The 26,556-nt window shown below is 49.5% G+C and overlaps 2 protein-coding genes across 2 annotated transcripts in view; both read left to right on the top strand.

Annotated features, from left to right (window-relative positions):
- Nucleotides 1–7,148: 7,148 nt before the first annotated feature.
- Nucleotides 7,149–26,556, top strand: part of LOC113449938 (uncharacterized) — a 53,334-nt gene continuing 33,926 nt past the window's right edge. Inside the window, 1 exon segment of the mRNA XM_087919137.1 lies at nt 7,149–7,289. The gene's annotated coding sequence lies outside the window, so the exon portion shown is untranslated.
- On the top strand, nt 10,961–25,459 carry LOC113451228 (uncharacterized). The gene is given in 6 exon segments (XM_087919136.1): nt 10,961–11,038; nt 17,269–17,378; nt 18,713–18,823; nt 20,046–20,159; nt 21,129–21,218; nt 21,221–25,459. Coding segments are annotated over 5 exon segments (1,824 nt in total). The 5' UTR covers nt 10,961–11,038; nt 17,269–17,347; the 3' UTR covers nt 22,699–25,459.

Raw genomic sequence — 26,556 nt, 5'->3', positions numbered from 1 at the left:
CAAAGATTCCCTCTGGGTAGAGAAGGAGGAAAGCCAATTCTGACGATTGCACATGCACAGAGAATAGGGAAATTTTCCTTTTTCACTTCCTGGCCCTCCCACTCTCCATGAGCCCCAATTGGTGCCATTCACTTCATTTCAGGAACCATCCGGCTGCCTTTTCCCCCCGCCAAGAGTACAACTTTACTGAAGATTCCCTCTGGGTAGAGAAGGAGGAAAGCCAATTCTGACGATTGCGTATGCACAGAGAATAGGGAAACTTTTGCCTTTCTCCCCCCTGGCCCTTCCACTCTCCATGAGTCCCCAATCACTGCCATTCACTTGGTTTCAGGAACCATCCGGCTGCCTTTTCCCCCTCAAGAGTACAACTTTACCGAAGATTCCCTCTGGGTCGAGAAGGAGGAAAGCCAGTTCTGATGATTGCACATGCACAGAGAATAGGGACTTCCAGTATTTCTGGAAGGCCCATTTTTTGGCCTCCTGAGGCTCCTGAGACTTTCCTCAAGCCTCCGGGAGGGCAAAAATGGCTTCAAACAGGTCAAAAAATCAGTTGGGAGGCACACGCATGCGCAGCGCAGGGAGGTTTGGCTGGGGCTCGTGTGCCCACACAAATGGCCATCACAGGTTTAGGACAACATAGATTCAGCCGGTTCGCACCGGTTCGGGAGAACCAGTTGTTTAACTTTCTGAGCAGAAAAAAAGGAATATATATGAAGGCGCAATAAAATGGCTACGCATAGGTCAATGGTGGGCGGTACATCAGCCTCCGTGTTTCCAGGATTTTCTCCCCTACTTGGAACAGAACACAGAGTGACATGTCTTCCAACACTTCCCAGGGATGCCTTCCCAAAGTCCTTCAAGGGGTTGTTGAGAAGCTGGTGAACCGAGCTATGAAAAAGTCAATTTACTAAGAACTGGGGGAGGGGAAGCCAATCGGTGCCATGGAGACCTCCCCCCCATCTCTGCGGTGCCAGAGCCCCAATTTCCCACCCCGTCCTCCTCCTACTGCCTTCACGTTCAGCCCCACAGGAACTGAGGGGCCACTGATTGTGGGAAAGGAGGGGTGGGGAGGCAGGAGGAGGAGGTGGGAAATTGGGGCTCTGGCACTGCAGAGATTGGGGGGATTCCAGTTTGCTAAAGTCTTTATTCTAGTTTGCTAAAGTCTTTATCTTTCCATGAAAACTCCGGCATAGAAAGTGGGAATGGGGGGCAGAGTCCCAAGCAGCCCCCCCTCTCCAGCCCTAGAAGAGCTCTGGAAAGCTTGGCAAGGTGCACCTTTGTAAGCAGGTGTGAGCACTTCCAGGTATAAACAGGGCCATAAAACGCAGGTGTGCCTGGGACCTTTGTCCTGGCTGAACCTTTTTCCCACCTGTTATCGGCGGCTTGGTATCACTTTGGGTTGCTTCCTGAAGGTGATCCTTGTGATTTCTCCGGAGCTGTGTGGCGTGTGGCCAGCAGGGGAGTGGCAGGCGGGGGGGCAGGCGTCCCATGGCACTGGTTATTGTTCCATCTCCAAGAGGAATTATGGGGGAGGGGAGGTAGGGCTGTGCCTTGAGTTGCTCCCGAAGAGCTGCTGGACTGGGAAAGAAGGGGAAAGCAATGAGAGCAATCGTGAGGGGTGGGAATAACCAGAGGTGGGAGATTCAGCCGGTTCGGACCGGTTCCGGAGAACCAATCGCGGGCAATTTGGAGTCATTCGTGGTGGGATTCAAATCATTGGACCTCTCTGCCCTCGTGGTTTGTTCCAACAACAAACGGCTCCGAAAGTTAAACAACCAATGCAAACCCACTGAATCCCCACCACTGCCCCCATCTCTTCTCTGCCTCCCATCAAGTCCCAGCTGATTGGCTGGGTCTCCTTTGGTTGCCCTGCCTGGGAGAATGGAGCTGGAAAGCAGGTTAGGTGGGGGTGGGAGGGAAGGAAGGGGATTTTGGCAGTCCACCAAGCCATGCCCACAAGCACCAGTAGTAAAAAAAAAAAAAGATGTGTCATCCCCTGCGGATGGTCTCGGTTCCTCTTCCCTTCTCCTCTTCTTCCTCCTCCCCCTCTTCCTCCTTCGTCCTCTTCTTCCTCTTCCACTTCCTCTTTCTCCACGTCTTCCTCCTCCTCCTTCCTCCTTCCCCCTCTTCCACTTCCTCTTCTTCCTACTCTTCCTCCTCTTCTTCCTCCTCCTTCCTCCTCCTCCTCTTCCACTTCCTCCTTCCTTCTCCTTTTCTTGCTCCTCCTCTTCCTCCTCCCTCTTCCTCTTCTGCCTTCTCTTCTTCCTCCTCCTTTCTCTTCCTCTTCTTTCTCCTCCTCTTGTTACTCCTCCTCCTTCCTCCTCCTCTTCCATTTCGTCCCTTCCTGTTTTTCCAGAAATACTGGAAGTGATGAAATGGGCCTAGTTTTTGGCCTGCAAAGCCTGCAGAAGCCTTCCTGAAGCCTCCGGGAGGCTGAAAATCTGCTGTGAGGTGCAGTGCAGGGAAGGGGATGGCGGGCTCAGTGAGTGGGTGGGTGGGGATTGCGCATGCATGTGTAGGGGGCATGGGGGGCACACACTTTGCCTTCTGGGTGCTGGCACATGAGTGCATGCATGCAAGTGCGCACACAATTTTTGGCACAGGAGCCCAAAAAGGTGAGCCACCACTGTGCTAGAGTATATTTTACTACATTTCTTTCTTTATTATTGCTGTAAGGGCTGGAAGGATGCTTAAAGCCAGAAATGAACCAAAAACAAAGACTTGCAAATCATAGTAAGCAGACTTTAGTTTTTGGATCAGGAAACAGGCAACTGATCAGAAAACAGGCAATGATCCACTTGCCATGTGCCGCATGTCTGTGCCTGCGCGCACAACTCCATCACCGCATGCCAGGCATTTCTGCGCCTGCGTGTGCAATTCCCCTATCGTGCGCACGTCACTGTGCATGCATGTGCGATCACCCCCTGCACCATGCATCTGTGCATGTGTGCACAATCACCCCTTCACACACAGCGTTTGCACATGCATGCACGATCACCCATGTTGCATGTCTGTGCATGCGCACATGCTACCCCAGTGCACACTGCGCATCTCTGTGTATGCACATGTCTCCCATGCACCCCTACCCCTCACGCATGCACGCCAGATACCCGAAAATCAGCTGTCAGGTGGCAGTGATGCGTGCACATGCGCAGTGTGGCTTTTCCAGGTGAGCTCTAGTGTGCCGGGGGAAATGGCTCTGCATGCCACTTCCGGCACGCGTGCCATAGGTCTGCCATCATGATCCTAGCCCGTCACAAGAGACGTGGGAAGAAAATTCTACAAACTATAGGAAGATGTCCTCTCCTTCTTATACATGCACAAGTCTTTGCACTTAGTTCTCAAATTACCTTGTAAAACTCGAGTCATGTCATCTAACCAAGATGGACATCTTCGTGCAACAGATTCTTTTATGGCAGTGTTCTCTTTTCTCCCATTGTCTCCCTAATTAAGCACTTTTTGTTAACAACATAGGTCAAATGGGTATTGCCTTGACAGTTGGAGAAAGAGATAGTGACGTGCCAATTCCTGGAGGAAATAGGGGTGGCATTTATGGAAGAATCCTTTATGGAAGGATTTAGATAAGAGGACCATCATGCTCGATACAGGAGGATGCCACTGATGGCAAGCATGTGTTGAACAATGAGCAAATGCATCAGAAAATATATGGACCACAGGAGAACATCTTTTTCAAGGGAGCAAATGCCTGACCTATAGCAGTGGTGGCTAACCTTTTTGGGCTCCTGTGCCAAAAGTTGTGCGCGCACTTACACGCTCGCGCTCACGTGCCAGCACCCAGAAGGCAATGCACGTGCCCCCATGCCCCCTACGCATGCGTGGGCAATCCCTGCCCACCCACCCACCAACCCTGCCGACTCCTTACCTGCACTGCACCTCACCACTGATTTTCGGCCTCCCAGAGGCTTCACAAAGGCTTCTGCAGGCTTTGCAGGCCAAAAACTAGGCCTGTTTCATCCCCTCTGGTATTTCCAGAAAAACAAGAAGGGACGAAACGGGCCTAGTGTTCAGCCTGCAAAGCCTGCAGAAGCCTTCCTGAAGCCTCTGGGACGCCAAAAACAGCCTCAAACTGGCTGAAAATCAGCCATGAGGCACGCGCATGCGCAGTGCAGGTGAGTTTGCCTGCAGCTCACGTGCCAGCACAAATGGCTCTGCGTGCCACCTGGAGGTTCACCTTCAGGGGCCTATAGAGTCCCTTCCTACTTAATGCTATAATATATTCTACAGATTTAACAGATAATCAGAGTTGGAAGGGACCTTATAGGTCATCTAGTCCAATCCCCTGCCCAAGCGGGAGTCCCTACACCATTTCTGACAAATGGCACTACTACTACTTATAATTATGCTTCCCTTCATTCCTCTTCAGTGTTGTAGTGCTGCACAGAGTCCTGGCCCTTGGGAAGGGGGTCTGGATACAGCTTTTTTGGGGTGCAGTGGAGAAGGGGAGGGGGTTTGCTTGCAAAGCTGAGGATCTGGCTTGCAGGAAATCCATGGGTTTCCCTTGGTCCTGTCTCCTTATGTTGGCATCCAGGAATGGGAGGCGGTTGCCTGTTTCCTGTTTGGCATGGGAATTTGATCCTGGGACAATGTGGTTAAAGCAGGATGTTGTTAATCACCAGGATTCAGCACTAGATAAAATCTGAACAGGACCCACAATTAAACAAATAAAAAGAAAATATATATTTACTTGACCATAAAATGTACGAAGAACAAGTTAAGGAATCGATGATCACCTGGACTAAGGACTTTGGTCATAGTATAAATTTATTTTATTTTTTTTAAATGCTTTGAGGTTTTTCCCCCCTTTATACATAATGCCAATACTTATTAAACAGTGCTGTGACATTAGATATACATTTACGTATCCTATCCAAAAATTTACACTCTGCAATACTTTCATACCCTCCTATTATATACGTTATTTACATTTTCTATTCTTATATCTATTGTCAATCCAAATATAATTTCCCATATTGCATTGTATTCCGTGTCTGCTTTCCCTTTGAGTTCCAGAGTTGATTTGTCCATTTCCACGCACTCTAAAAATGTTATATACTTTATTTACATTTTTATTTACATTTCTTTTTACATTTTTTACATTTACATTTTCTATTCTTATATCTATTGTCAATCCAAATATACCATGTTTCCCATATTGCATTGTATTCCGTTTCTGCTTTCTTTTAGTTCCAGAGTTAATTTGTCCATTTCCATGCACTCTAAAAAATTTTATATATATTATCTATCCCATATCCAAAATTTTCCCCCAAGCAATCATTGAGAAACCAATTGTTTTCTTTTTTTTAAATATATTTTTATTAAGTTTCCATTATTACAACATAGTACATCGTGGTTTCAACAGCATTTTTGACATCTATACAGGTTCTTCTCTTATATAGCTTAACACATATTTACATTTATCTCGCATTGATTAATGTTATAATTATTCTTATACATTCTACATATTTACAGTTTACTTTCTTGAGGTCTCTTACAGGTTAATTTCCTATCTTATTTCTTATTTCCATTTATTACCCAATCATACCATTTATTCCAAATTAAAAAATATTTCTCTTTCAGTTTCAGTGTTAACATATTCATTTCAGCACCCTTTGGGGTGGGAGAAAGCGGGGAAGGGAATTGGACATTGCAACAAAGCTTGCCTTTCTCCATTAATCGCCCCAGGGGGGAATAGAAGCATTTCGGGCATCATTTCGAACTTGGTTTGAGGTGGGAGGCTGTGGTTTGGAATTGGGTTTTTTGTCTGTTCTTTTCAAATTTCCCAGGCCTTAAGAAAGAGAGGACTTCAATTCCCAGAATTCACGGGGGAAATAGCCCAGACTTCAATTCCCATAATTCCCCAGCTGAATCAGAGTTTGAGACTTCCCCCTTGCCACATGGGTGGACTTCAACTCCCAGAATCCCCCTGCCAGAATGAGTGAATTTTGACTCCCAGAATCCCCAGATGGTGGATTTCAACTCAACTTGATTCGACTCCCAGAATCCCTCAGCCGGCACGGACTTCAACTCCCAGAATCCCCAGCTGGTGGACTTCCAATTCGACTTGACTTCGACTCCCAGAGTCCCTCAGCCAACATGAGTGGACTTCAATTCCCAGAATCCCCAGCTGGTGAACTTAAATTTGACTTTCCAACTCCCAGAATTCCCAGACAGCATAGATGGACTTTGACTCCCAGAATCCCAAGCTGGGGGATTTCAACTCGACTTCAACTCCCAGAATCCCCAGCTGGTGGATCACTTGACTTCAATTCCCAGAATTCCTCTTTTGACCTCCATAATCCCCAGCTGGTGGACTTCAACTCCACTTCAATTCTCAGAGTCCCTCAGCCAGCATAACTGGGGGATTCTGGGACTTTGTGAACCCCCCCCTCCCCCCAATTTTAAAGACTCTATAATCGAGAAATATCTCATTAGACATAACAGGGCAGAACTGAGCTACAGGGAGCAGCCTTTGGATTACAGAGCCCATGATTCCCCACTTCGATGGCCGCGGATAGAGGTGCCGGGGCCTCATGGGGCCTGCAATAGGAAGCCTGCGGCCTTCAAAACGCCGAACTCCAATTCCCAGAGAACCGCGCGCCGAAAAGCTTTTCTGGAGGGGCGGTCAAGGAAAACAAGCAACCATCGGGACTCGCCGGGCAATTCTCGCGAGATTTGCCTCCGAGATAGGGGGGAAAGGGCAAGAAATCGTCTGTGAAAACAAATCTCCAAAGAGCAGAGGTTCGCCGCTCTTGCGATTCGAAGGACTCTCTCTTCCGTCATGCTGCGCGAGGAGCGGGTGTAGCGGGGAAGGAAATGCCTCTGTAGGGCAGGCCTGTCAAACTGGCTCCGCGAAGCAAAATGTCGCGAGACCTCGCCGGACGTCACGTGATGCTATGGCATTCGTCTTCCCCGCCCCGTGCTCTAAAAAAGGGGGCCCGATGCGCGCACAAGCGAAAGGCGAGGTAGTCGTTATCTCGAGGCGTCACTTCCGCTTCCTTCATCCGGGTCATTTTGTTTATCTTTTTTTTATATATATATATATATATAAAAACAGCCTTGCCTCTTCGGACCGAATAAGAGAGTGTGAGTGAGTGCGCAGGCGCGGGCGGGGTGAAAGGGCGCGCGCGCCTGACGTCACCGCGTGAGGTCAGCGTCTCGGCCCGATGATGCGTCGCTGACGCGCGACGCGTCCGCCACGGGGCCCGGACCATCGCCCTTGTTGCTATGGCGACCCCACCCGCCGGGTCAAGGGGTCACGGTGAGGTCTGGTGAGCGATGGGGGTGAACTGGCGTCTCGGGGTGGGGGTGGGGTCAGTGGGGTGAGGGGGTGCACGTGGCTGGAGGGAGAGAAAACCAGGCCCGGGCGGGGTTCCCTACGACGGTTGGCCTGGTGAGGGCCGTCGGGCCTAGTTGTGGAGGGAGGGGGAGGAAGGAGGGAGGGGGCTTTGTGGAGCAGGACCCTCGCCTCAAATCCAGCCAAGGAATGAAACTTGGCCTCCCCACTCCAAAAAGGGGAGGGGTGCAAAAGGGCGGGGTGAGTTTGGAATGGGGGAAGCTGGATTTGAGGCGGGGTTCCTGCTTCCCCTCCCGTCCCCCAAGGGAGGAAGGGCCTCCTTTTTGAGGGAGGGGAGATCTGGCCTTGCAGTGACGTCTCTGCTCCCCCCCGGGTTTTCTTCTGGGGGTGAGGGGGAGCATTAAGCTATGGTGGGTTGGTGTCTGGGGTGGTGGGGGGAGGAGAGAGAGAGAAAATGAGAGTGGAAGGAAAGAAGAAAGGGAAGGAGAAAGTGGGAATGAAAGGGAAGGGGAGAAGAGAAGAGAAAGTGGATGGAAGAGAAAACGAGACAGAGAGAAGGGAGGAGGAGGGAGGGAGCGAATGAGAAAGTGGGAATGAAAGAAGGGAAGGGAAGAAGAGAAATGGATGGAAGAGAACAAGAGGAGGAAGGAGGGAGGGAGAGAGCTAATGAGAAAGTGGGAGTGGAAGAGAAGAGAAGAAGAGAAAGTGGATGGAAGAGAAAACTAGAGAATGAGGAGGAGGAAGGGAGAATGAGAAAGTGGGAATGAAAGATGAGAGAATGAAATGAGAATGAGAGAAAAAGAAAGAATGAGAAAGGATGAGATTGAGAGAATCGGAGAAGGAGAGAAAGGAAGAGAGAATTGAGAAAGAGAATGAGAGAATGAAAGAAAGGAGACAGAAAGGATGAAAGACAGAAAAGAGCGAATGAGAGAAAAGAGAAAGAGGATGAAAGATCAAGTGACAGAATGAAAGAAGAGAATTGAGAAAGAGAATGACAATGAGAGAAAGAGAAAGAAAGAGTGAAAGAAAGCAGACAGGATGAAAGAAAAGACAGGAGAGCAAATGAGAAAGAATGAGAGAAGAGAATGAGAAAGGATGAAAGAGAATGAGAATGAGAAAGGTAGAATGAAAGGTAGAATGAAAGAGAAATAAAAGATAGAATCAGAGGGAGAGGGAGAGAAAGATAATGGGACAGAAGAGGAGAAAGCGAAAGGGAAATAAAGGGAATGAGAAAGGAAAGTGACGAGGAGAGTATGAAAGACTAAAAGAATAGGAGAGAGGAGAGAGAAAAGGGAATGAGAAAGTGAGAAAAGAGGAGAAAGAATAAAAGGAGAGGGAGAGAAAAGAAGAGGACAAAGAATGAAAGGGAAAAAAGGAGAATGAGAAAGAGAACTAAAGAGAGAGAGAGAGAATGAAAGAGAGAGAGAGAGTTGGTTTCCACCCAGTCTTGGTTTCACTCATATTCAATCCAGCATTGAACCCTGAGCTTCAGCAGAATAACAGAAGGAGAAAGTTGGAAGGGACATCGGAGGTCTTCTAGTCCACCCCACTCCAGCAGGAGACCCCCAAACCATTTCAGACAAGGGGCTGTCCAGTCTCTTCTTAAAAAAATTCCCGGGATGGAGCACCCACAACTTCTGGTGACAAGGAGTTCCTCCAGTTAATTCCATCCATCAGTCAGTCAGAATAGAATTGGGAGGGGCCTTGAAGGTCTTCTAGTCCAACCCTGGTTAATTTCCATCTGTTGTTTCTTGCCTTGGAAAATAAATTGACCCCCCTGTCCTTTGGGGCAGCCCCTCAAATACTGGAATATTGCTATCATGTTCCTCCTGGTCCTTTTTTAAAAAAAATTAGACTAAACTTTTTTTTTTTTACTAGACTAAATTAGTCCCCAATTTCAACTTTTGGTTCCCAGAAGAATTATTTTACCCCACTATGTTAAAAGGGGAAAAAAATAAGATTGGCTCAGGGTCACAACCAAAGAGCTGACAAATGATCAGCTTTCTTTAGCTCTCCATTTCAAGTTCATTTTTCCTATTTGAAAAATAATACACTGCTCAAAAAAATAAAGGGAACACTTAAACAACACACTGTAACTCCAAGTCAATCACACTTCTGTGAAATCAAACTGTCCACTTAGGTAGCAACACTGATTGACAATCCATGTCGCAGGCTGTTGTGCAAATGGAATAGACAACAGGTGGAAAGCAGAGGCAGGTAGCAAGACATCCCCAATAAAGGAGCGGTTCTGCAGGTGGTGACCACAGACCACTTCTCAGTTCCTGTGCTTTCTGGCTGATGGTTTGGTCACTTTTGAATGCTGGCGGTGATTTCCCTCTCATGGTAGCATGAGACAGAGTTTACAACCCACACAAGTGGCTCAGGTAGTGCAGCTCATCCAGGATGGCACATCAATGCGAGCTGTGGCAAGAAGGTTTGCTGTGTCTGTCAGCGTAGTGTCCAGAGCATGGAGGCTCTACCAGGAGACAGGCCAGTACATCAGGAGACATGGAGGAGGCCGTAGGAGGGCAACAACCCACCATCAGGACCACTACCTCCACCTTTGTGCAAGGAGGGGCAGGAGGAGCACTGCCAGAGCCCTGCAAAATGACCTCCAGTGGGCCACAAATGTGCATGTGGCTGCTCAAACAGTCAGAAACAGACTCTATGAGGGCCCAATGTCCACAGGTGGGGGTTGTGCTTACAGCCCAACTCCGTGCAGGACGTTTGGCATTTGCCAGAGAACACCAATATTGGCAAATTCACCACTGGCACCCTGTGCTCTTCACAGATGAAAGCAGGTTCACACTGAGCACATGTGACAGACGTGACAGGGTCTGGAGACGCCGTGGAGCACGTTCTGCTGCCACCAACATCCTCCAGCATGACCGGTTTGGCAGTGGGTCAGTAATGGTGTGAGGTGGCATTTCTTTAGGGGGCCACACAGCCCTCCATGTGCTCACCAGAGGTAGCCTGACTGCCATTAGGTACAGAGATGAAGGCATTGATGCTATGGACTGGCCCGCCTGTTCCCCAGACCTGATTCCAATTGAGCACATCTGGGACATCATGTCTCGCTCCATCCACCAACACCATGTTACACCACAGACTGTCCGGGAGTTGGGGGATGCTTTAGTCCAGGTGTGGGAGGAGGTCCCTCAGGAGACCATCCGCCACCTCATCAGGAGCATGCCCAGGCATTGTAGGGAGGTCATACAGGCAGGCACATGGAGGCCACACACACTACTGAGCCTCATTTTGACTTGTTTTAAGGACATTACAGCAAAGTTGGATCAACCTGTAGTGTTTTTTTCCACTTTAATTTTGAGTGTAACTCCAAATCCAGACCTCCATGGGTTGCTAAATTTGATTTCCATTGATCATTTTTGTGTGATTTTGTTGTCAGCGCATTCAACTATGTAATGAACGAAGTATTTAATAAGAATATTTCATTCATTCAGATCTAGGATGTCTTATTTTTCTGTTCCCCCTTTTTTTTGAGCAGTGTATATGTTTTCCTGATTTCGGCAGGGATTTCCTGAAAAGCCAACCGAAAGAAATGGATAATAAAATAAAATAAAATAATAAAATAAAATAAAATAATAAAATAATAAAATAAAATAATAAATAAAATAAAATAAAATTGATTGTTCCATGCTTGGAGGAAAAAAAAACTGCTCACCAGTTCCTGGAAAATTCTCCCCATGGGTGCAAATTAGCGAGGTAAGTTGGAAAGGTGTTTTTTTTATGGTGGCCTCAAGAATTTTTTATTTGTGTGTATATATGTGTTTGTGTGTATTATCAAGAATAAAATGCAAAACAAGTTGTGTGTATGATAAAAATAAGATAAAAATAAAATATATTTCACGCCTGCAACTAATATAAGCCCTATCCCTAAAATACCTAGTCTTGTTTGTTATATTTGTATGTGTATGTGTGTGTGTATGTATGTATGTATCTGTATGTGTGTGTGTGTGTATATATATATATATATATGGATCTTTGGTTGTTCGGGTTTTCTCCCGCGTAAGATTCGAAGTATCTAGGCAACGTTTCGATGAAGTCTCATTCATCATCTTCAGGCTTCTGTCTCCGGCTCTGTGCTTCTCAGAGTAATGGAGATTGCAGCTGCTTCCTCCTTTTAACTGCCAGTGGGGTGGGACTTGATTGGGTGGGGGCTTGGCTGTGTTCTGATTGGGTGGGGGTGTGTTCTCATTGGTAGGGGGTTTGGCTGTGTTCTGATTGGTTGGGGGTTAGCCGTGTTCTGATTGGTTGGAGGCGTGTTCTGTTCAGGTGGGGGCTTGGTTGTGCTCAGGTTAGTCTTAGTTGCTGGGGGATTTGAGCTGGTGAGTTGTGATCTTGCTGTTTGGCTTCGAGTTCGTGGTCGTGCTGCATCTTCATAGTGGGTGTCGGTTTGCTTCATGTATGGCTCGGAGGGGTTTGAAATGGGTAGTGATGCAGCTGCAGTGCAGCTTTTGGTCCATGGTCGTGTCTCATTTTCTGAGTGGGTGGGAGTCTGTTTTCTATATGGAAGTGTGGTGGTGGCATCTTGTGTGGCTCTCATGGGTGTGGGTCTGGTGTCCTTCTTCATGTTAGGTACTCGTCTGTTCATGAGGGCGGGTTTCCAAATGGCTGGAAGGCGGGAGGTGTCATCTCGTTTGTTCATGCTGTGTGGGCGTTTTTCTATCTCTATGGCTTCTCTGATTATTCTGCTGTTGAAGTGTTCGGTTTTGGCGATGGTTCTGGTATTTTTAAAATCAATTTCATGTCCTGTGGCTTTGAGGTGTTGGACCAGGGAAGAGGTCGTTTCTTCTTTTTGATTGAGTTCTTATGTTCTTCAATGCGTGCACTTATTCTTCTGTTAGTTTGTCCAATGTATGTGGTAGGGCAGGCAGTGCAGGGGATTTCGTATACTCCTTGGTTTTCTAATTCGGTTTTGTCTTTGGGGTTTCTTAGGATGGTGGATATTTTTCTGTTTGTGCAGAATGCTGTTTTGATGTTGTGTTTTTGGAGGATCTTGCTAATTTTGTCTGTAGTGCCTTTTATATATGGGAGGAGGGCTTTGCCGTTTTCTTGTTCTCTGTCTTGGATTTTGGTTGGGGTTTCTTTTTGGATTAGGTGGGTAATCTTCTTTCTTTGGAATCCATTGGCTGTAAGTACGTTGGTGAGTGTGTAGTTCGGTTTTTTGGTGTTGTTCATCGGCTAAGCATTTTGTTCTGGAGATGAGTGTCCTGGCTACGGAATTGATCTGTGCTGGGTGGTGGTGTGAGAGTGCATGTAGATAGCGGTTAGTATGTGTTTTCTTCTGGTAGATGGTGTGTCCTAGGGAGCCATTGGATCTTTTGTATACCAAGACATCTAGGAAGGGAAGTTGATTGTTGGCTTCTGTTTCCATGGTGAATTGTATTTTGGGGTGTAGGCTGTTGAGGTATGTGAGGAAGTTGTTCAGTTTTTCTTTCCCGTGTGGCCAGATTATGAAGGTGTCATCTACGTATCTGAGCCAGAGTTTGGGTTTGTGGTCGTATTTTTCTAGAGCTTGTGTTTCAAAGTGTTCCATGTAGAGGTTTGCGATGACAGGTATTCACCATGGAAACAGAAGCCAACAATCAACTTCCCTTCCTAGATGTCTTGGTATACAAAAGATCCAATGGCTCCCTAGGACACACCATCTACCAGAAGAAAACACATACTAACCGCTATCTACATGCACTCTCACACCACCACCCAGCACAGATCAATTCCATAGCCAAGACACTCATCTCCAGAACAAAACGCATAGCCGATGAACAACACCAAAAAACCGAACTACACACTCTCACCAACGTACTTACAGCCAATGGATTCCAAAGAAAGAAGATTACCCACCTAATCCAAAAAGAAACCCCAACCAAAATCCAAGACAGAGAACAAGAAAACGGCAAAGCCCTCCTCCCATATATAAAAGGCACTACAGACAAAATTAGCAAGATCCTCCAAAAACACAACATCAAAACAGCATTCTGCACAAACAGAAAAATATCCACCATCCTAAGAAACCCCAAAGACAAAATCGAATTAGAAAACCAAGGAGTATACGAAATCCCCTGCACTGCCTGCCCTACCACATACATTGGACAAACTAACAGAAGAATAAGTGCACGCATTGAAGAACATAAGAACTCAATCAAAAAGAAGAAACGACCTCTTCCCTGGTCCAACACCTCAAAGCCACAGGACATGAAATTGATTTTAAAAATACCAGAACCATCGCCAAAACCGAACACTTCAACAGCAGAATAATCAGAGAAGCCATAGAGATAGAAAAACGCCCACACAGCATGAACAAACGAGATGACACCTCCCCGCCTTCCAGCCATTTGGAAACCCGCCTCATGAACAGACGAGTACCTAACATGAAGAAGGACACCAGACCCACACCCATGAGAGCCACACAAGATGCCACCACCACACTTCCATATAGAAAACAGACTCCCACCCATTCAGAAAATGAGACACGACCATGGACCAGAAGCTGCACTGCAGCTGCATCACTACCCACTTCAAACCCCTCTGAGCCATACATGAAGCAAACCGACACCCACTATGAAGATGCAGAAGGACCACGAACTAGAAGCCAAACAGCAAGATCACAACTCACCAGCTCAAATCCCCAGCAACTAAGACTAACCTGAGCACAACCAAGCCCCCACCTGAACAGAACACGCCTCCAACCAATCAGAACACGGCCAACCCCCAACCAATCAGAACACAGCCAAACCCCTACCAATGAGAACACACCCCCACCCAATCAGAACACAGCCAAGCCCCCACCCAATCAAGTCCCACCCCCACTGGCAGTTAAAAGGAGGAAGCAGCTGCAATCTCACATTACTCTGAGAAGCACAGAGCCGGAGACAGAAGCCTGAAGAAGATGAATGAGACTTCATCGAAACGTTGCCTAGATACTTGAATCTTACGCGGAGAAAACCCAACAACCAAAGATCCACATACAAATACCCGCAAGAACCTCAGAAAACAAATATATATATATATATATATATATATATATATATATATACATACAGATACATACATACATACACACACGCACATATATATACATACACACACACACACACATATATACACACACACACACACATACATATATACATATACATATATATACATACATGCGCACACGTGTGTGTGTGTGTGTCTTAATTCAGCTAGTCCTCGCCTTACGACAGTTCTCTGAGTGACCGGTGTTACGATGCCGCTGGAAGAAGTGACTTCTTTTCCCCACACACACACACTTAACGATTGTTGCAGCATCCCTAGTGGTCAGACACTTGAAAACTGACTCACATTTACAACGCAACATCCTGGGGGGGCTCACGCAATCACCTTTTGTGACCTGATCAGCAAATTCAATGGGGAAGCTGCATTCATTTAATAACCATGGCGAGAACATGAATGGGGCAGTAACCAAATGACTTCACAAACGTCTCACTTAGCAACATAAGATTGTGGTCATAAGCTTTTTAATACTATATATGTATATAGTATATAGCAGTGGTCGCCAACCAGTGGGCCGTGAGAAAATTTTGGTGGGCCGCAGAGAAATCTTACCCCCAGAGCGCCCCCCCAAAGCAATTAATGCAGGCTGCACAGAAACAAGGCTGCGCTGCCCACATGGCCCACAGGAACCCTCCCTGCCCATTCTTTACCTGGTAAACTTGCCTGCTAAATTGCTATTTTTCCGACCATCAGCTGTTCTGCTGTACTGGGAGATTTAGATTAGCTAGGAAGCAGGAAATGGTTGGATTTCTTGCTTTCTAGCTAGTCTTTAGATTTTCAGCTCTGCTTTTAAGTACAGCCGAACCTTAGGACTGAAGGTTAGCTTGCAAGCAAATTCAGTGCAGACTCACGGCAAGCAAATTTGAGAGACTGAGCTAGCCAATGGCAGATAGATCACAGAATGATTCTGTGAGCAACTCAATCTGCCTGCTTTGCCTGATTTTGGGTAAAAGTTTTTTTTATAAAAAATTCAATATTTATATAAATATAATATTTACATACAAGCCATGCCCAGCCAGTCACATGACCACCAAGCCACACCCACAAATTAGGCCACACCCACAGAACCAGTTAGTGGTCCCTGGGATCTAAAATGAGTTTGGTGGTCCCTGAGGTCCAAAAGGTTGGCGACCCCTGGTATATAGTATATAATTTATAGTATATAATTTATATATATATATATATGTGGATCTTTGGTTGTTCGGGTTTTCTCCCGCGTAAGATTCGAAGTATCTAGGCAACGTTTCGATGAAGTCTCATTCATCATCTTCAGGCTTCTGTCTTCGGCTCTGTGCTTCTCAGAGTGATGTGAGATTGCAGCTGCTTCCTCCTTTTAACTGCCAGTGGGGGTGGGACTTGATTGGGTGGGGGCTTGGCTGTGTTCTGATTGGGTGGGGTGTGTTCTCATTGGTAGGGGTTTGGCTGTGTTCTGATTGGTTGGGGGTTGGCCGTGTTCTGATTGGCTGGAGGCGTGTTCTGTTCAGGTGGGGGCTTGGTTGTGCTCGGGTTAGTCTTAGTTGCTGGGGATTTGGGGCCAACCCCCAACCAATCAGAACACAGCCAAACCCCCTACCAATGAGAACACACCCCACCCAATCAGAACACAGCCAAGCCCCCACCCAATCAAGTCCCACCCCCACTAGCAGTTAAAAGGAAGAAGCAGCTGCAATCTCACATCACTCTGAGAAGCACAGAGCCGAAGACAGAAGCCTGAAGATGATGAATGAGACTTCATCGAAACGTTGCCTAGATACTTTGAATCTTACGCGAGAGAAAACCCGAACAACCAAAGATCCACATACAAATACCCACGAGAACCTCAGAAAACATATATGTATGTATGTATGTATGTATGTATATATATATGTATGTATATATCTTTCATCTAAATATCTGTCATTCATCTAATGTCTATTCTGTATCTAACTATCATCTATCTAATCTAATTATCAATTTATATATACACATCTATCTAATGAATCGTCTATGTAACTATCAACTATCTAATGTATCATCTATCTATAAATCATCTGTATTATCTACCTATCTGCCTGCCTGCCTGCTTGCCTCTCCATCCATCCATTGTCAGTCTTTCTCCCAGCCAGAATACCAGCAGTATACAGGCAATCCTCGACTTACCACAACAGAGCCCCCCATTTCTGTCATTAAGCGAGACCTCGGTGAAGTGAGTTTTGCCCCATTGGATGAGGTTTCTTGCCACGGTCATTAAGCAAACCCTGCAGTTCTTAGGTGAGTAAGGGTCTGGATAACAACCCTGATACAGATAGTCCTTGACTTAACGACCCCAACGGAACATAACATGTCGTTCAGCGAGACCCTGATTGAGTGAGTTTTGCCCCCGTGCAATGACCTTTCTGGCCCCGGTCATTAAGCAAGTCCCACAGTTGTGAAGGGAACCCAGTCTTCCTCCTGACGTTGCTCGTCAGACGGTTGCAAAAGGAAATCATGTGCCCTCCCACCCCACCCCACTCCCATTGTAAGGAACCCGATGCTGAATGCCTGAATTTTGATCATGGAGATACTGCAACGGTGTGTGAAAAACCCTCCTCGGTCGCTTTCTTCAGTCCTGTCGTAACAGTGAACCGTCCCTAAACAAACGGTAGTGAGGAAAGGACCAACCGTCAAAGGAGATTAAAGAGTTGTTAGGCATCAAATTCTCCAACTGGGAACGCCCCTCATGAGCATCTCTTGCAGGTGGATGGATGGATTGATTGATAGGGTCTCCTTGAACAGGGGGTTGGACTAGACCACCTCCAAGGTCCCTTCCAACTCTGCATTCCGGGCCTCCCAAGATGGGCTTTGTAGTTCTGAGCTCCAGGTTGTTTTGAGCAGAGGGATGTAGGTGTGTGTGCCTTCCCCCCCCCCCCCAGCAGGTGACGCTTGAGCTGGTCATCGTCATCGTCCTTCCTCCCCAAGGAGCTCAGAAAACTTCCATCATCTCTGGATGTTGTGATGGAGAACTACGAGCTGGTGACCTCCCTTGGTAAGAGCCGTGCTGGGACTGTGTATGTGTGTGTCTGCATGAGGGGTTTCCTGGGGAGGGGGCTGTAGGGACAAGAGGCTGCTGGGAAGGAACGTAAGAAGAACACCCCACCTGATGATAAAGTTCCCTAGTTGGCTCATGAAATATCTTCAAGGAAGCCACAAAGCTCAGAGCACCAGGGATCCAACAGTCGTCGTCCTCCTCCTCCCACCTCCCCCTCCTCAACTTCCTCCTCCTCCTCGCAAATCCCTCTCCTTTCTAACACTGATGATGTTCTCTAGTTGGGTCCTGAAACGTCTTCAAGGAAGCCTCAAAACTCAGAGCACCAGGGACGCAATGGTCCTTCCTCCTTTTCCTCCTCCTCCTCCTCCACAAACCACACTCCTTTCTTGTCTTCATTGTGTTCCCTAGTTGGGTCATGAAAATGTCTTCAAGGAAGCCACCAAGCTCAGGGAGCACCAGGGACCCAACTGTCCTTCTCCTCCTCCTCTCCGCAAACCACACTCCTTTCTTGCCCTGAAGCTGTTATCTAGTTTGGTAATAACTCGTTTGCAAGAAAACCAAGCTCTGATAGCACCAAGGAACCCACCATCCTTCCTTCTCTTCCTCCTCCTCCTCCACAAACCCCACTCCCTTGTACTGATAATGTTACCTAGTTTGGTAATGAAACATCTGCCAGGAAACCTCCAAGCTCAGAGAACACCAAGAACCCCACAGTCCTCCTCCTCTTCCTCCTCTTCTTCTTCCTCCTCTCCTTCCTCTCCTTCCTCTCATGCACTGATAATGTTACCTAGTTTGGTAATGAAACACCTGCCAGGAAACCACCCAGCTCAGAGAGCACCAAGGGTCCCATACTCTGTCCTCCTCTTCCTCCCCTCTTCCTCATCCTCTTCTCCGTACCTCCACAAACCCCTTTCCTTTCTTGCCCTGAAGCTGTTATCTAGTTTGGTAATCAATCATCTGAACAGAAAAAACAAGTTCAGAGAGCACCAAGGATCCCAGAGTCATCGTCGTCCTCCTCTTCCTTTCATTCACTGATGATGTTACCTAGTTTGGTCATGAAAGGTCTGGCAAGAAAACCACCAGGCTCAGCGAGCAACAACGACCCCACAATCATCCTCCTTGGGTGGGGCAGCTGGATAACGACCCCCTCCCTCTTGAGACCCAGGGAAGAGGGGTCTCCCTTTGACCAGCTGCCAGAGAGAAGGGGCTGGTTCCAGAGGTGGGATTCAGCCGGTTCAGACCGGTTCTGATGTACCAGTAGGAAAAAATATGGAAACCCACCAGTGGCTGGTTTGTCTTGCCCCGGCTGTGACCTGTCAAATCTTTTCCAGGCTATCCTGTTCTCAAACCAGATCTTCTGTCTCGGATTGAGCGGGTTGGAGAGCCGTGCGTGGGCGACCAGCTGGATTCCACTCGCGGGATTCCCACCAATCCATGTCCAGGTAACATCCGCAGGGCTGATCCCGCACACACACACACACACATACACACAGAGACACATCCATGCTGGCCAGGGTTTGGAGAGCGCAATTATGTTTCATTTCCTCAAGGTTTTGTTTCCTGACTCTGTGCGTTGAGCCGGGTTGCTGGCGTGTGACACACTGTGGCCCTTCAGGGGTGTCAAGTGACACAACGTTTTGGCAGTTGGAGTGGGATAGCCTTCCTTGGCCAAGAAGAACCTTTGTGGCCACTTTGGGAGATTATTTCCTCATCTCAGTTCACTGGGAGGGGAAATCCTACCATGTTTCCCCCGAAAATAAGACCAGGTCTTATATTAATTTTTACTCCAAAAGACCCATTAGTGCTTATTTTCTGGTTAGGTCTTAATTTCAGGAAAATAAGATTCCAAATGCGTCAGTGGGGTTGACAATCTTAACTGGGGCTTATTTTTGGGGTAGGGCTTATATTACAAGCATCCCCAAAAATTCATGCTAGGGCTTATTTTCTAGTTGGGCCTTATATTTTGGGAAACTGGGTACAATTAGAATTCGAAGTACTATAAATACTATAATTCGGCTCCCAAAAGCCAGTGCCCGTCTTTCGATTGAGTTGAATTCAAGACTAGCTTGATTGTTGTGCTAGCTTGGTGTAGGGGTGAAGGTGCTGGCTTAGAAACTAGGACAACTGGGAGTTCTAGTCCTGCCTTAGTCATGAAAGACAGCTGGGTGACTGGGCCAATCACCAGGAGAATTCTAGTCCCATCTTAGGATAGACGACTGGTTGACTTTGAGTCAATCACCAGAAAAGTGGGAGTTCTAGTCCCACCTTAGGCAGGAAAGATGACTTGGTGATTTTGGGCCAATCACTAGGAGACAAGTTCTAGTCCCTTACTTAGGAAAGATGTCTGGTTAACTTTGAGCCAATAACCAGGAGATGGGGAGTTCTAGTCCCGCCTTAGCTAGGAAAGACAACTGGTTGACTTGGATCCAATCACCAGGAGAATGGGAGTTCTAGTTCCACCTTCAGCACAAAAACCCGCTGAGGGACTTTGGGCCAGTCCCCCACTCTCAGCCCAAATCAGGGCTGCCCTATGGGCTTGGTGGTACCCAGGAGATGAGCTGCCTCAAAGCACATCCCTTCCTTCCAGAAAATTCCAGGAAAAATTTATGGGCTCACCTGTTGCTTTGTGATTTCTTTCTCTCCTCCTCTCCCCCCCCCCGGCAGGTTACCGTTTCTTCAAACCCGAGAGCCTGTCTTGGATTGAACGGTGGGAGGAACTCGGGGTCACTGACAGTCAGAAGTTGGAGGAAGGCAAACTCTGCACTGGTGCCTGCCAAGGTATGGAAGGCTGGGGAGCGCCTGGTTTTAGGGTGGAGCAAATCCAGGAATTTGTCTCCCGTACACAGGCAAATCCGTGTGCATGCAAAGCAACAGAGAAAAGAATATAATAAGTGGGAAACTAATAAGATAATAAAAAGGATAAATAACAATACAGGGGCATCCTCGACGTAACAACTGCAATTGAACCAAAAAATTCACGTGTAAAAGAAGACAAGTTCAATTTTGCCCCAGTCTACTTTGGAAGGGTGGAAAAAACGGTCATAAGTCATTTTGTCCGTTGCCGTTGTAACTTTGAACGGTCCCTAAAGTCGAGGACTTGACCTGTACTAAGACCATACTACGGGATCATATCCAGAGAAAGATGGATTCAGGGATGATGGCCGAGCATTTAGAGACGCTGAGCTAAAACGGGACATTTTGAGACCTGAGCTGCTCTGATGGGGCAAGTTTCTGTTACCCGCTCCAGATCCCGCTTAGCAGTTCGAAAGCATGAAAGCGCAAGCAGATTAATAGGTACCAGTTTGATGGGAAGGTAACAGCGTTCCATTCACCTTTAGCATATAGCCATACCAGCCATGGGACCCAACGGGAGCGTCTTTGGACGACGTTGGCTTCCTCGGCCGAGAAACAGAGAGGAGCATTGTGTCTCCCGAGGTGGAAACGAGTGGACGGGAAAGTCGAAGTCGCAGAAAATAAAAACAGAATGTCAAACACAATTTTTGGCTTGACGGCCCAGTGCAGGGGGGGGAAGAGGATATTCTGTCTGAGTGACAGGCATGCCAGCGCACACGAGCCCATCGTTCACACGAGGGAAGATGCACGTGTGAGCTCTGTGCCCATATATGCACTCGTGTCCCGATTCTCAATAGACCGTGGCCCGGTAGTGTGTCGGGAATCAGCAACCCCTGCATTATTTAATTTCTGTTTTGTCCCGTCCCCCTCCCTTTTTTGTCCTCTCTGGAACAGCTGCCGGACGGAGCAAAGCCATCAAGGAAGAAGAGGGCGGCCAGAAGAGGGCCAGTTTCGTGGCCAGCTTGGAACGCTACCAGCTCTTCCCGAAAGTTCCCGGGCGGGTCTCTTCCTGGCCCCCAACCCTGGGCAGCTGAGACCCCAGCCCCGGGTCAAGAAGGAGGAAGCGGCCTCCTGCAAGCCCAGCCTGAGTGGCCCTGGACGCCCCTCCCAAGGCCTGGGCTCGGGCCCCTTCACATGCGTGGTGTGCGGCAAGTGCTTCCGGCAGAAGCAAGGGCTGATCACGCATGGGCGCATCCACACCGGCGAGAAGCCCTACCCATGCCTGGAGTGCGGCAAGCGCTTCCGCCAACGCCCCAACCTGCTGACCCACCAGCGGGTCCACACCGGCGAGCGGCCCTTTCCCTGCCTGCGCTGCGGCAAGCGCTTCAGCCAGAAGGCCAACCTGGCAGCCCACCAGCGCACCCACGCCGTGCAGGAGGGGCTAGTTGCCCCTGAGCCCAAGGTGCTGTTGCCACGGGGCAGCCGCTCGACGGAGAAGCCCTTTCCCTGCAGTGTCTGCGGGAAGAGCTTCAGCCAGCGGCCCAACCTCATCACTCACCAGCGCATCCACACCGGTGAGAAGCCCTTCTCCTGCACCGAGTGTGGGAAGCGCTTCAACCAGCGGGCCAACCTCATCACCCACCGGCGCATCCACTCGGGGGAGCGGCCCTTCCCCTGTGCTACCTGTGGGCGGCGCTTCAGCCAGAAGGGCAACCTGGCGGCCCACCAGCGCACGCACTCGCAGCAGCGGCCCCATGCCTGCTCCTCCTGCCCCAAGCGCTTCAAGGGGGAGTCAGCGCTGCGGGCGCACCAGCGTACCCATCGGCAGGTGCTGGGGGCTGATCCACTGACTAGCACCCTCCTGGCTGCGCCGACGCTACAGCAAGCCCTCCCGGGGGACCCCGCTTTGGTGGCGCAGCGAGCCACGCCAGCCCTTCGTCCGGATCTTCCCGGAGATCCTTCCCCCAGCATCCACCGCCCGGCCCCGTCCGCCCAACATGGGGCCCCTCATGGGCAGAATCTTCCTGTGGACCCGCCTCCCCCCAGCCAACATGCGGCCGGCCCCTCAGGGCACCTCCAAGGGGTGGCCCCTGGCCTGGAGCAAGGCCCAAAACTGAGCACCCCTCCCGCCCTCCTGGATCCCCATGTGGAGATGCTCCATTGCCAACACCGGCTGGGCCTGCCGCAGCTGCCCAGCTCCAGCACCCACTCAGTCGTGCCCCTGGGGCAACCCCCGCTTGTCACCGCCAAGCCCAAGGGTTTGTCAGCTGCCCCTCGGCCCACCGCCCCCATGGAAGCCCCAAGTGAGATGCTTCACTGCCTCTGCCATGCTGGTCGGGCCTCCTTGGTCATTCCGCACCCGCCTCATCTGAGGCAGCTTCAGCCCGGTGCCCGTGACGCCCCCGGCCGTGCCTGGCTGGGCCTCCCCTGCCCAACACGCACCCTTCAACTCCAGCAGGGTGGGCAGGCGCACCCAACTGCCCCTAATCCCAGACTATGTTCGATTCCCGATTCTTTGCGGTAACTTCCCCTGCATGGGGCAAGCACTGATGGGCCAGGACTGGACTCCCCATGGATCTCCTTCCCCACCCTCCTGGCAGTGCCCCCTGGTGCCGACCTGTGGGGTATATGCATGTATCCTGGACTTGGAAGCCCCCATCTGCCACCCCTCCTGCTCTACGGAAGCATGCAGACTCTCTTTCGATCTAACCCACCTGTCTCAAGAAGCAATCCATCCTTCCAACAAGGGCACTCTTTCTCCCCCACCCTTCAAAAAAAAGTGTCAACATGGCAGGAGGACCAAAGACGTGCCCACCCCTTGTCTTACCACCAAGCCCCCCTTCCCCCAAATCTCCCTGGACGCCCCTCATCTACTCCCAAACGACGGAAGGAAAGACTCAGAACTTGGCAGCAGTCCAAACGTTGAAGATGGAAGAGCACCCCCCCCTTTTTTTTGGAAACTTGACTGAGGGCGGCACCCTTCAATAAACCCCGGTTGGGTGGGGGGGGGGCAGTGCCTCATACATGGCTCTCACCACATCCCCGCACAGTGCGCTGGCCCTCAGGGCTTTGCATTCCCCACCTCGTGTTTTCCTATGAAAGGAAAAAAAATTGAAAGAACTCATTCCAGAAATGTACTGTTGGCATCGCACCACCATGGCAATGCGAACCAGGTGGCTGAACTCTTTGCCGGCCAGGGGAGGTCCGGCTTCGTGCCAATCTGAGCAGGTTGGTCGGCTCCTCGTACAGGTCCATTGCAGTGATGCAGAACTTTTAGGGGAGCGGGGAGGGATTTGTATTGGAAGACATTGGGGAGGGGACCCTGCCTGGCATTCAGCTCTGAGAAGTATAATCAGCCCCCAGGTCAGAAAAGCCACATTTATTCCTCTCCCACTCCCCACAAAGCCCGCCTCTTTTCCCAACAGCTGTGACTACAATGGTCTGATGCTTTCAGGGGACTGACACCAAAGAAGTTGGATTGCGGTGGGGCTGGGAGATGGGTGGGGTGGGGTCCTTGCAGAAGGAGAGAGGAGGCCCCAGAATGAACAAGAAGCACTTTAGAACGACCCGATGGCCTGTCAGCCCCTGGATTTGGCTCCCCTCCCCTCCTGCATGGGACCAAGCCCTGACAGAGCTGCTGGAAGGGAGAAAACTGAATTTGGGGGTGGTGGGGGTGGGTGGGTGGGTCTGTGCCTTAAGCTGAAAAGCCTTCCCGGAGCAAAGACGGTCAAACGTTCCAAGGCAAGCACGTTGAGGGTCCAGGCTTAGGACAGGGTGGAAGGAGGAATGGTTGATGGCCTCCTCTCCTGCTGAAGTCTGCAAAGGATGAAAAGCAGGGGTGGTAGGATGACTCAGCTCCCCCTCCCCTATCGCAGCTCCTCTGGGCATCTGACACCCATTGAGCTAGGCTGATTTCGGGGGCCCAGAGGTGGCACGAATTGTATCTGGGCAACGGGGCAGAGGTCTCAACACCGATGGGTGTGTTGAGCGCACAAACGGTGTGCAAGAACCTGTCGCTGGGGTGCGGATCCATGAAGAGGCACACAAACCGTGCATGGGTCGGATGCGGGGTGGTGGGTTGTCGGGAAATTTGATTGGCACAAGCAGGTTGCCCGTAGTCTGCAGCCCGGTCAATGGAGGGTGCCTCCCACCAGCAGCTGTTGAAGAATCCAGCCCTCCAACTATTAGTCTCCTTCCTTGGCTGTTTCCCAGCGTGCTTTGAGGGGTACATTCTAACTAAGTCCTAACCCCGAGATAAAACCACCTGGGTGTTGGGTGGAAACCATCCCCCCCTTTTTTTAAGCTGGTGAAATTCAGCCATGCCACTTTGGAGGCATGTTGAGAGCTTGGCCCATCACAGAGGAACAGATGAGCTCACCCCACCCCTCCAAAAAAGAAAACAGGAGTGAAAGAATTGTGGTCTAACTTTTGTTTAAAGTCAAGTCGGCCAGAGCTGGGGGCAATTTGCTCCTCATTTCCCCAGTTTAAGGCAGTACTGTCTGCTCTTGTATGGATAGTTTGGCCAGTACAGAGGCAGCCCCTGAAGCAAGGCCAGTGGTAGTCGTCCTAGGGCTCGAGAGGCCTAGAAGCTTCTTCCTCTGGAATTTGTGCCCAAGGATGGTCCCTGCTTTTTGGAAGAGCTGTTTGTTGAGTTGCTGCGCTCGGGACATGTAGCTGGCTTTTTGGCCATTGGCTGGGCCCAATAAAGCCAGAAAAGGGGGGCAGCCCTGCCCCTGCCAGCTGCAGGGACAGCCTCCAAATTCTGTCCTCAAGTTTATGTTCTCTCAGCGTTGAAGGACAAGAGGGGCGAGTGACAAAAGTTGGGAAATGTTTGAACTCTGTAGCTGGCCCAGAAGTTGAGGCTTAAAGCAGGGCTCCCCAATCCCAGTCCATGTACCGACACCCGATTTGTAGCCTGCTGGGAACCGGTCCATGCAAACAATCCATCTGCATACGTGTGGGATGCAGTAAGCCCACAAAACCACATTCCTCTGGTCTGTGGAAAAACTTTCCTACATGGAACTGCTCCATGGTGCCCAAACCTTGGTAGCTGCTGCCCTAGAGAGAGAACCAGCTGTCCACTCCCCTTTATTCCCCAAGGTGCCAGGAGGCCAGGTACAGCACCCCTTCCTGCTTTAGCCAGGCGCGATGTGGTTTTGTAACCCCTTTGTCATCATTTTTGGCTGCATGTGGTTGTGTATGGGCGACAATGGCAGGGATCATATGACATTGCTTGCCGAAGGCAGGCGTGGTTCTTCCCTCCTGAAGGCTTTTTGGTAATGTTCCTCCTGGTGTGCCAAGCCAAGGCAGGTTGAAAAGGTGAAACAACCTGAGAGGTTGTAAATTTTTGGGCTGCTGGTGGGGTCTGGGAAGACTCTGCAATTTTTTGTTTGGATCAAAATTGGCCTCCCTGCAAAGATGCAGGAAATGGCAGTAAAATCCAGCAATCCTGTTGGGGAACTCCTGGAAATTTGGTTACTTATCCCCCAATACCATGATGGTGACCCTGTGGCATGTGTGCCACAGGTGGTACACAGCCATTTGTGCCAGCACGTGAGCTGCAGGCAAACTTAGCTCATGGTGCATGCCTCACAGCTGATTTTTCAGCTGGTTTGAAACCTTTTTCGGCCTCCCAGAGGCTTGAAAAAAGCCTCTGCAGGCTTTGCAGGATGAATAATAGGCTCGTGTGACAAAATGGGCCAATTTGGCCTGCAGAGGCTTTTTTCAAGCCTTTGAGAGGCTGAAAAAGGCCTCAAACCAGCTGAAAAATCAGCTGTGAGATGCAGTGTATGTAAGGGGGTGGGGGTGGGATTGTGTGTGTATTGCCTTCTTGGTGAAACGAGTGCATAAGCGCTTGGGCAGTTTTTGGCATAGGAGCCCAAAAGGTTAACCAACACTGCCCCAATATATGGGGGACAGGGTGGGTGAGATGGAAGCAATGTTTGAAGGGGGGGGCATCCTGAGTTCCCAGAGCCCCTTTCCTTCCCGTGTTGCCGATTTGCACCTTTTTGGAGCTGCTTCGCATCCGCGGAAGCCACCTGCCCTCTTAACCATGGCCAGCTAAAACAACCGTGGCTGTCTGCCCACCCACCCACCCACCCCAAAATAAAAGTGGGTCCAAAGGGATTTTTTGCCAGCTTAGGTTGGCGGGCTTCAGGATGTGTAACAAAACCATGTTCGGAATGAGGGAGCCATGAGGTCATCTGCAGGCACCCCATTCCTTCAGGGTGAGGAGAGGAAGTGATGCCTTGCAGAGGCGGCAAACGCTCTGGATGGTGGGACCTCCCCCTCGATCCTTGTGAGTGGGATGAGTCTGGCAGGATTGGTGGGGGGGGGTGTCAAAGGTTGAGCAGTCAGAAATCTCCCCACTCCGTGCCCAGAG

Source organism: Pseudonaja textilis, unplaced genomic scaffold, assembly GCF_049901715.1.
Source record: "Pseudonaja textilis isolate UNSWEBS1 unplaced genomic scaffold, rPseTex1.2 PTEXSCF27, whole genome shotgun sequence".
Taxonomy (NCBI): domain Eukaryota; kingdom Metazoa; phylum Chordata; class Lepidosauria; order Squamata; family Elapidae; genus Pseudonaja; species Pseudonaja textilis.
Note: the sequence above shows the minus strand (reverse complement) of the source record. Positions and strands in the feature narration are given on the sequence as shown.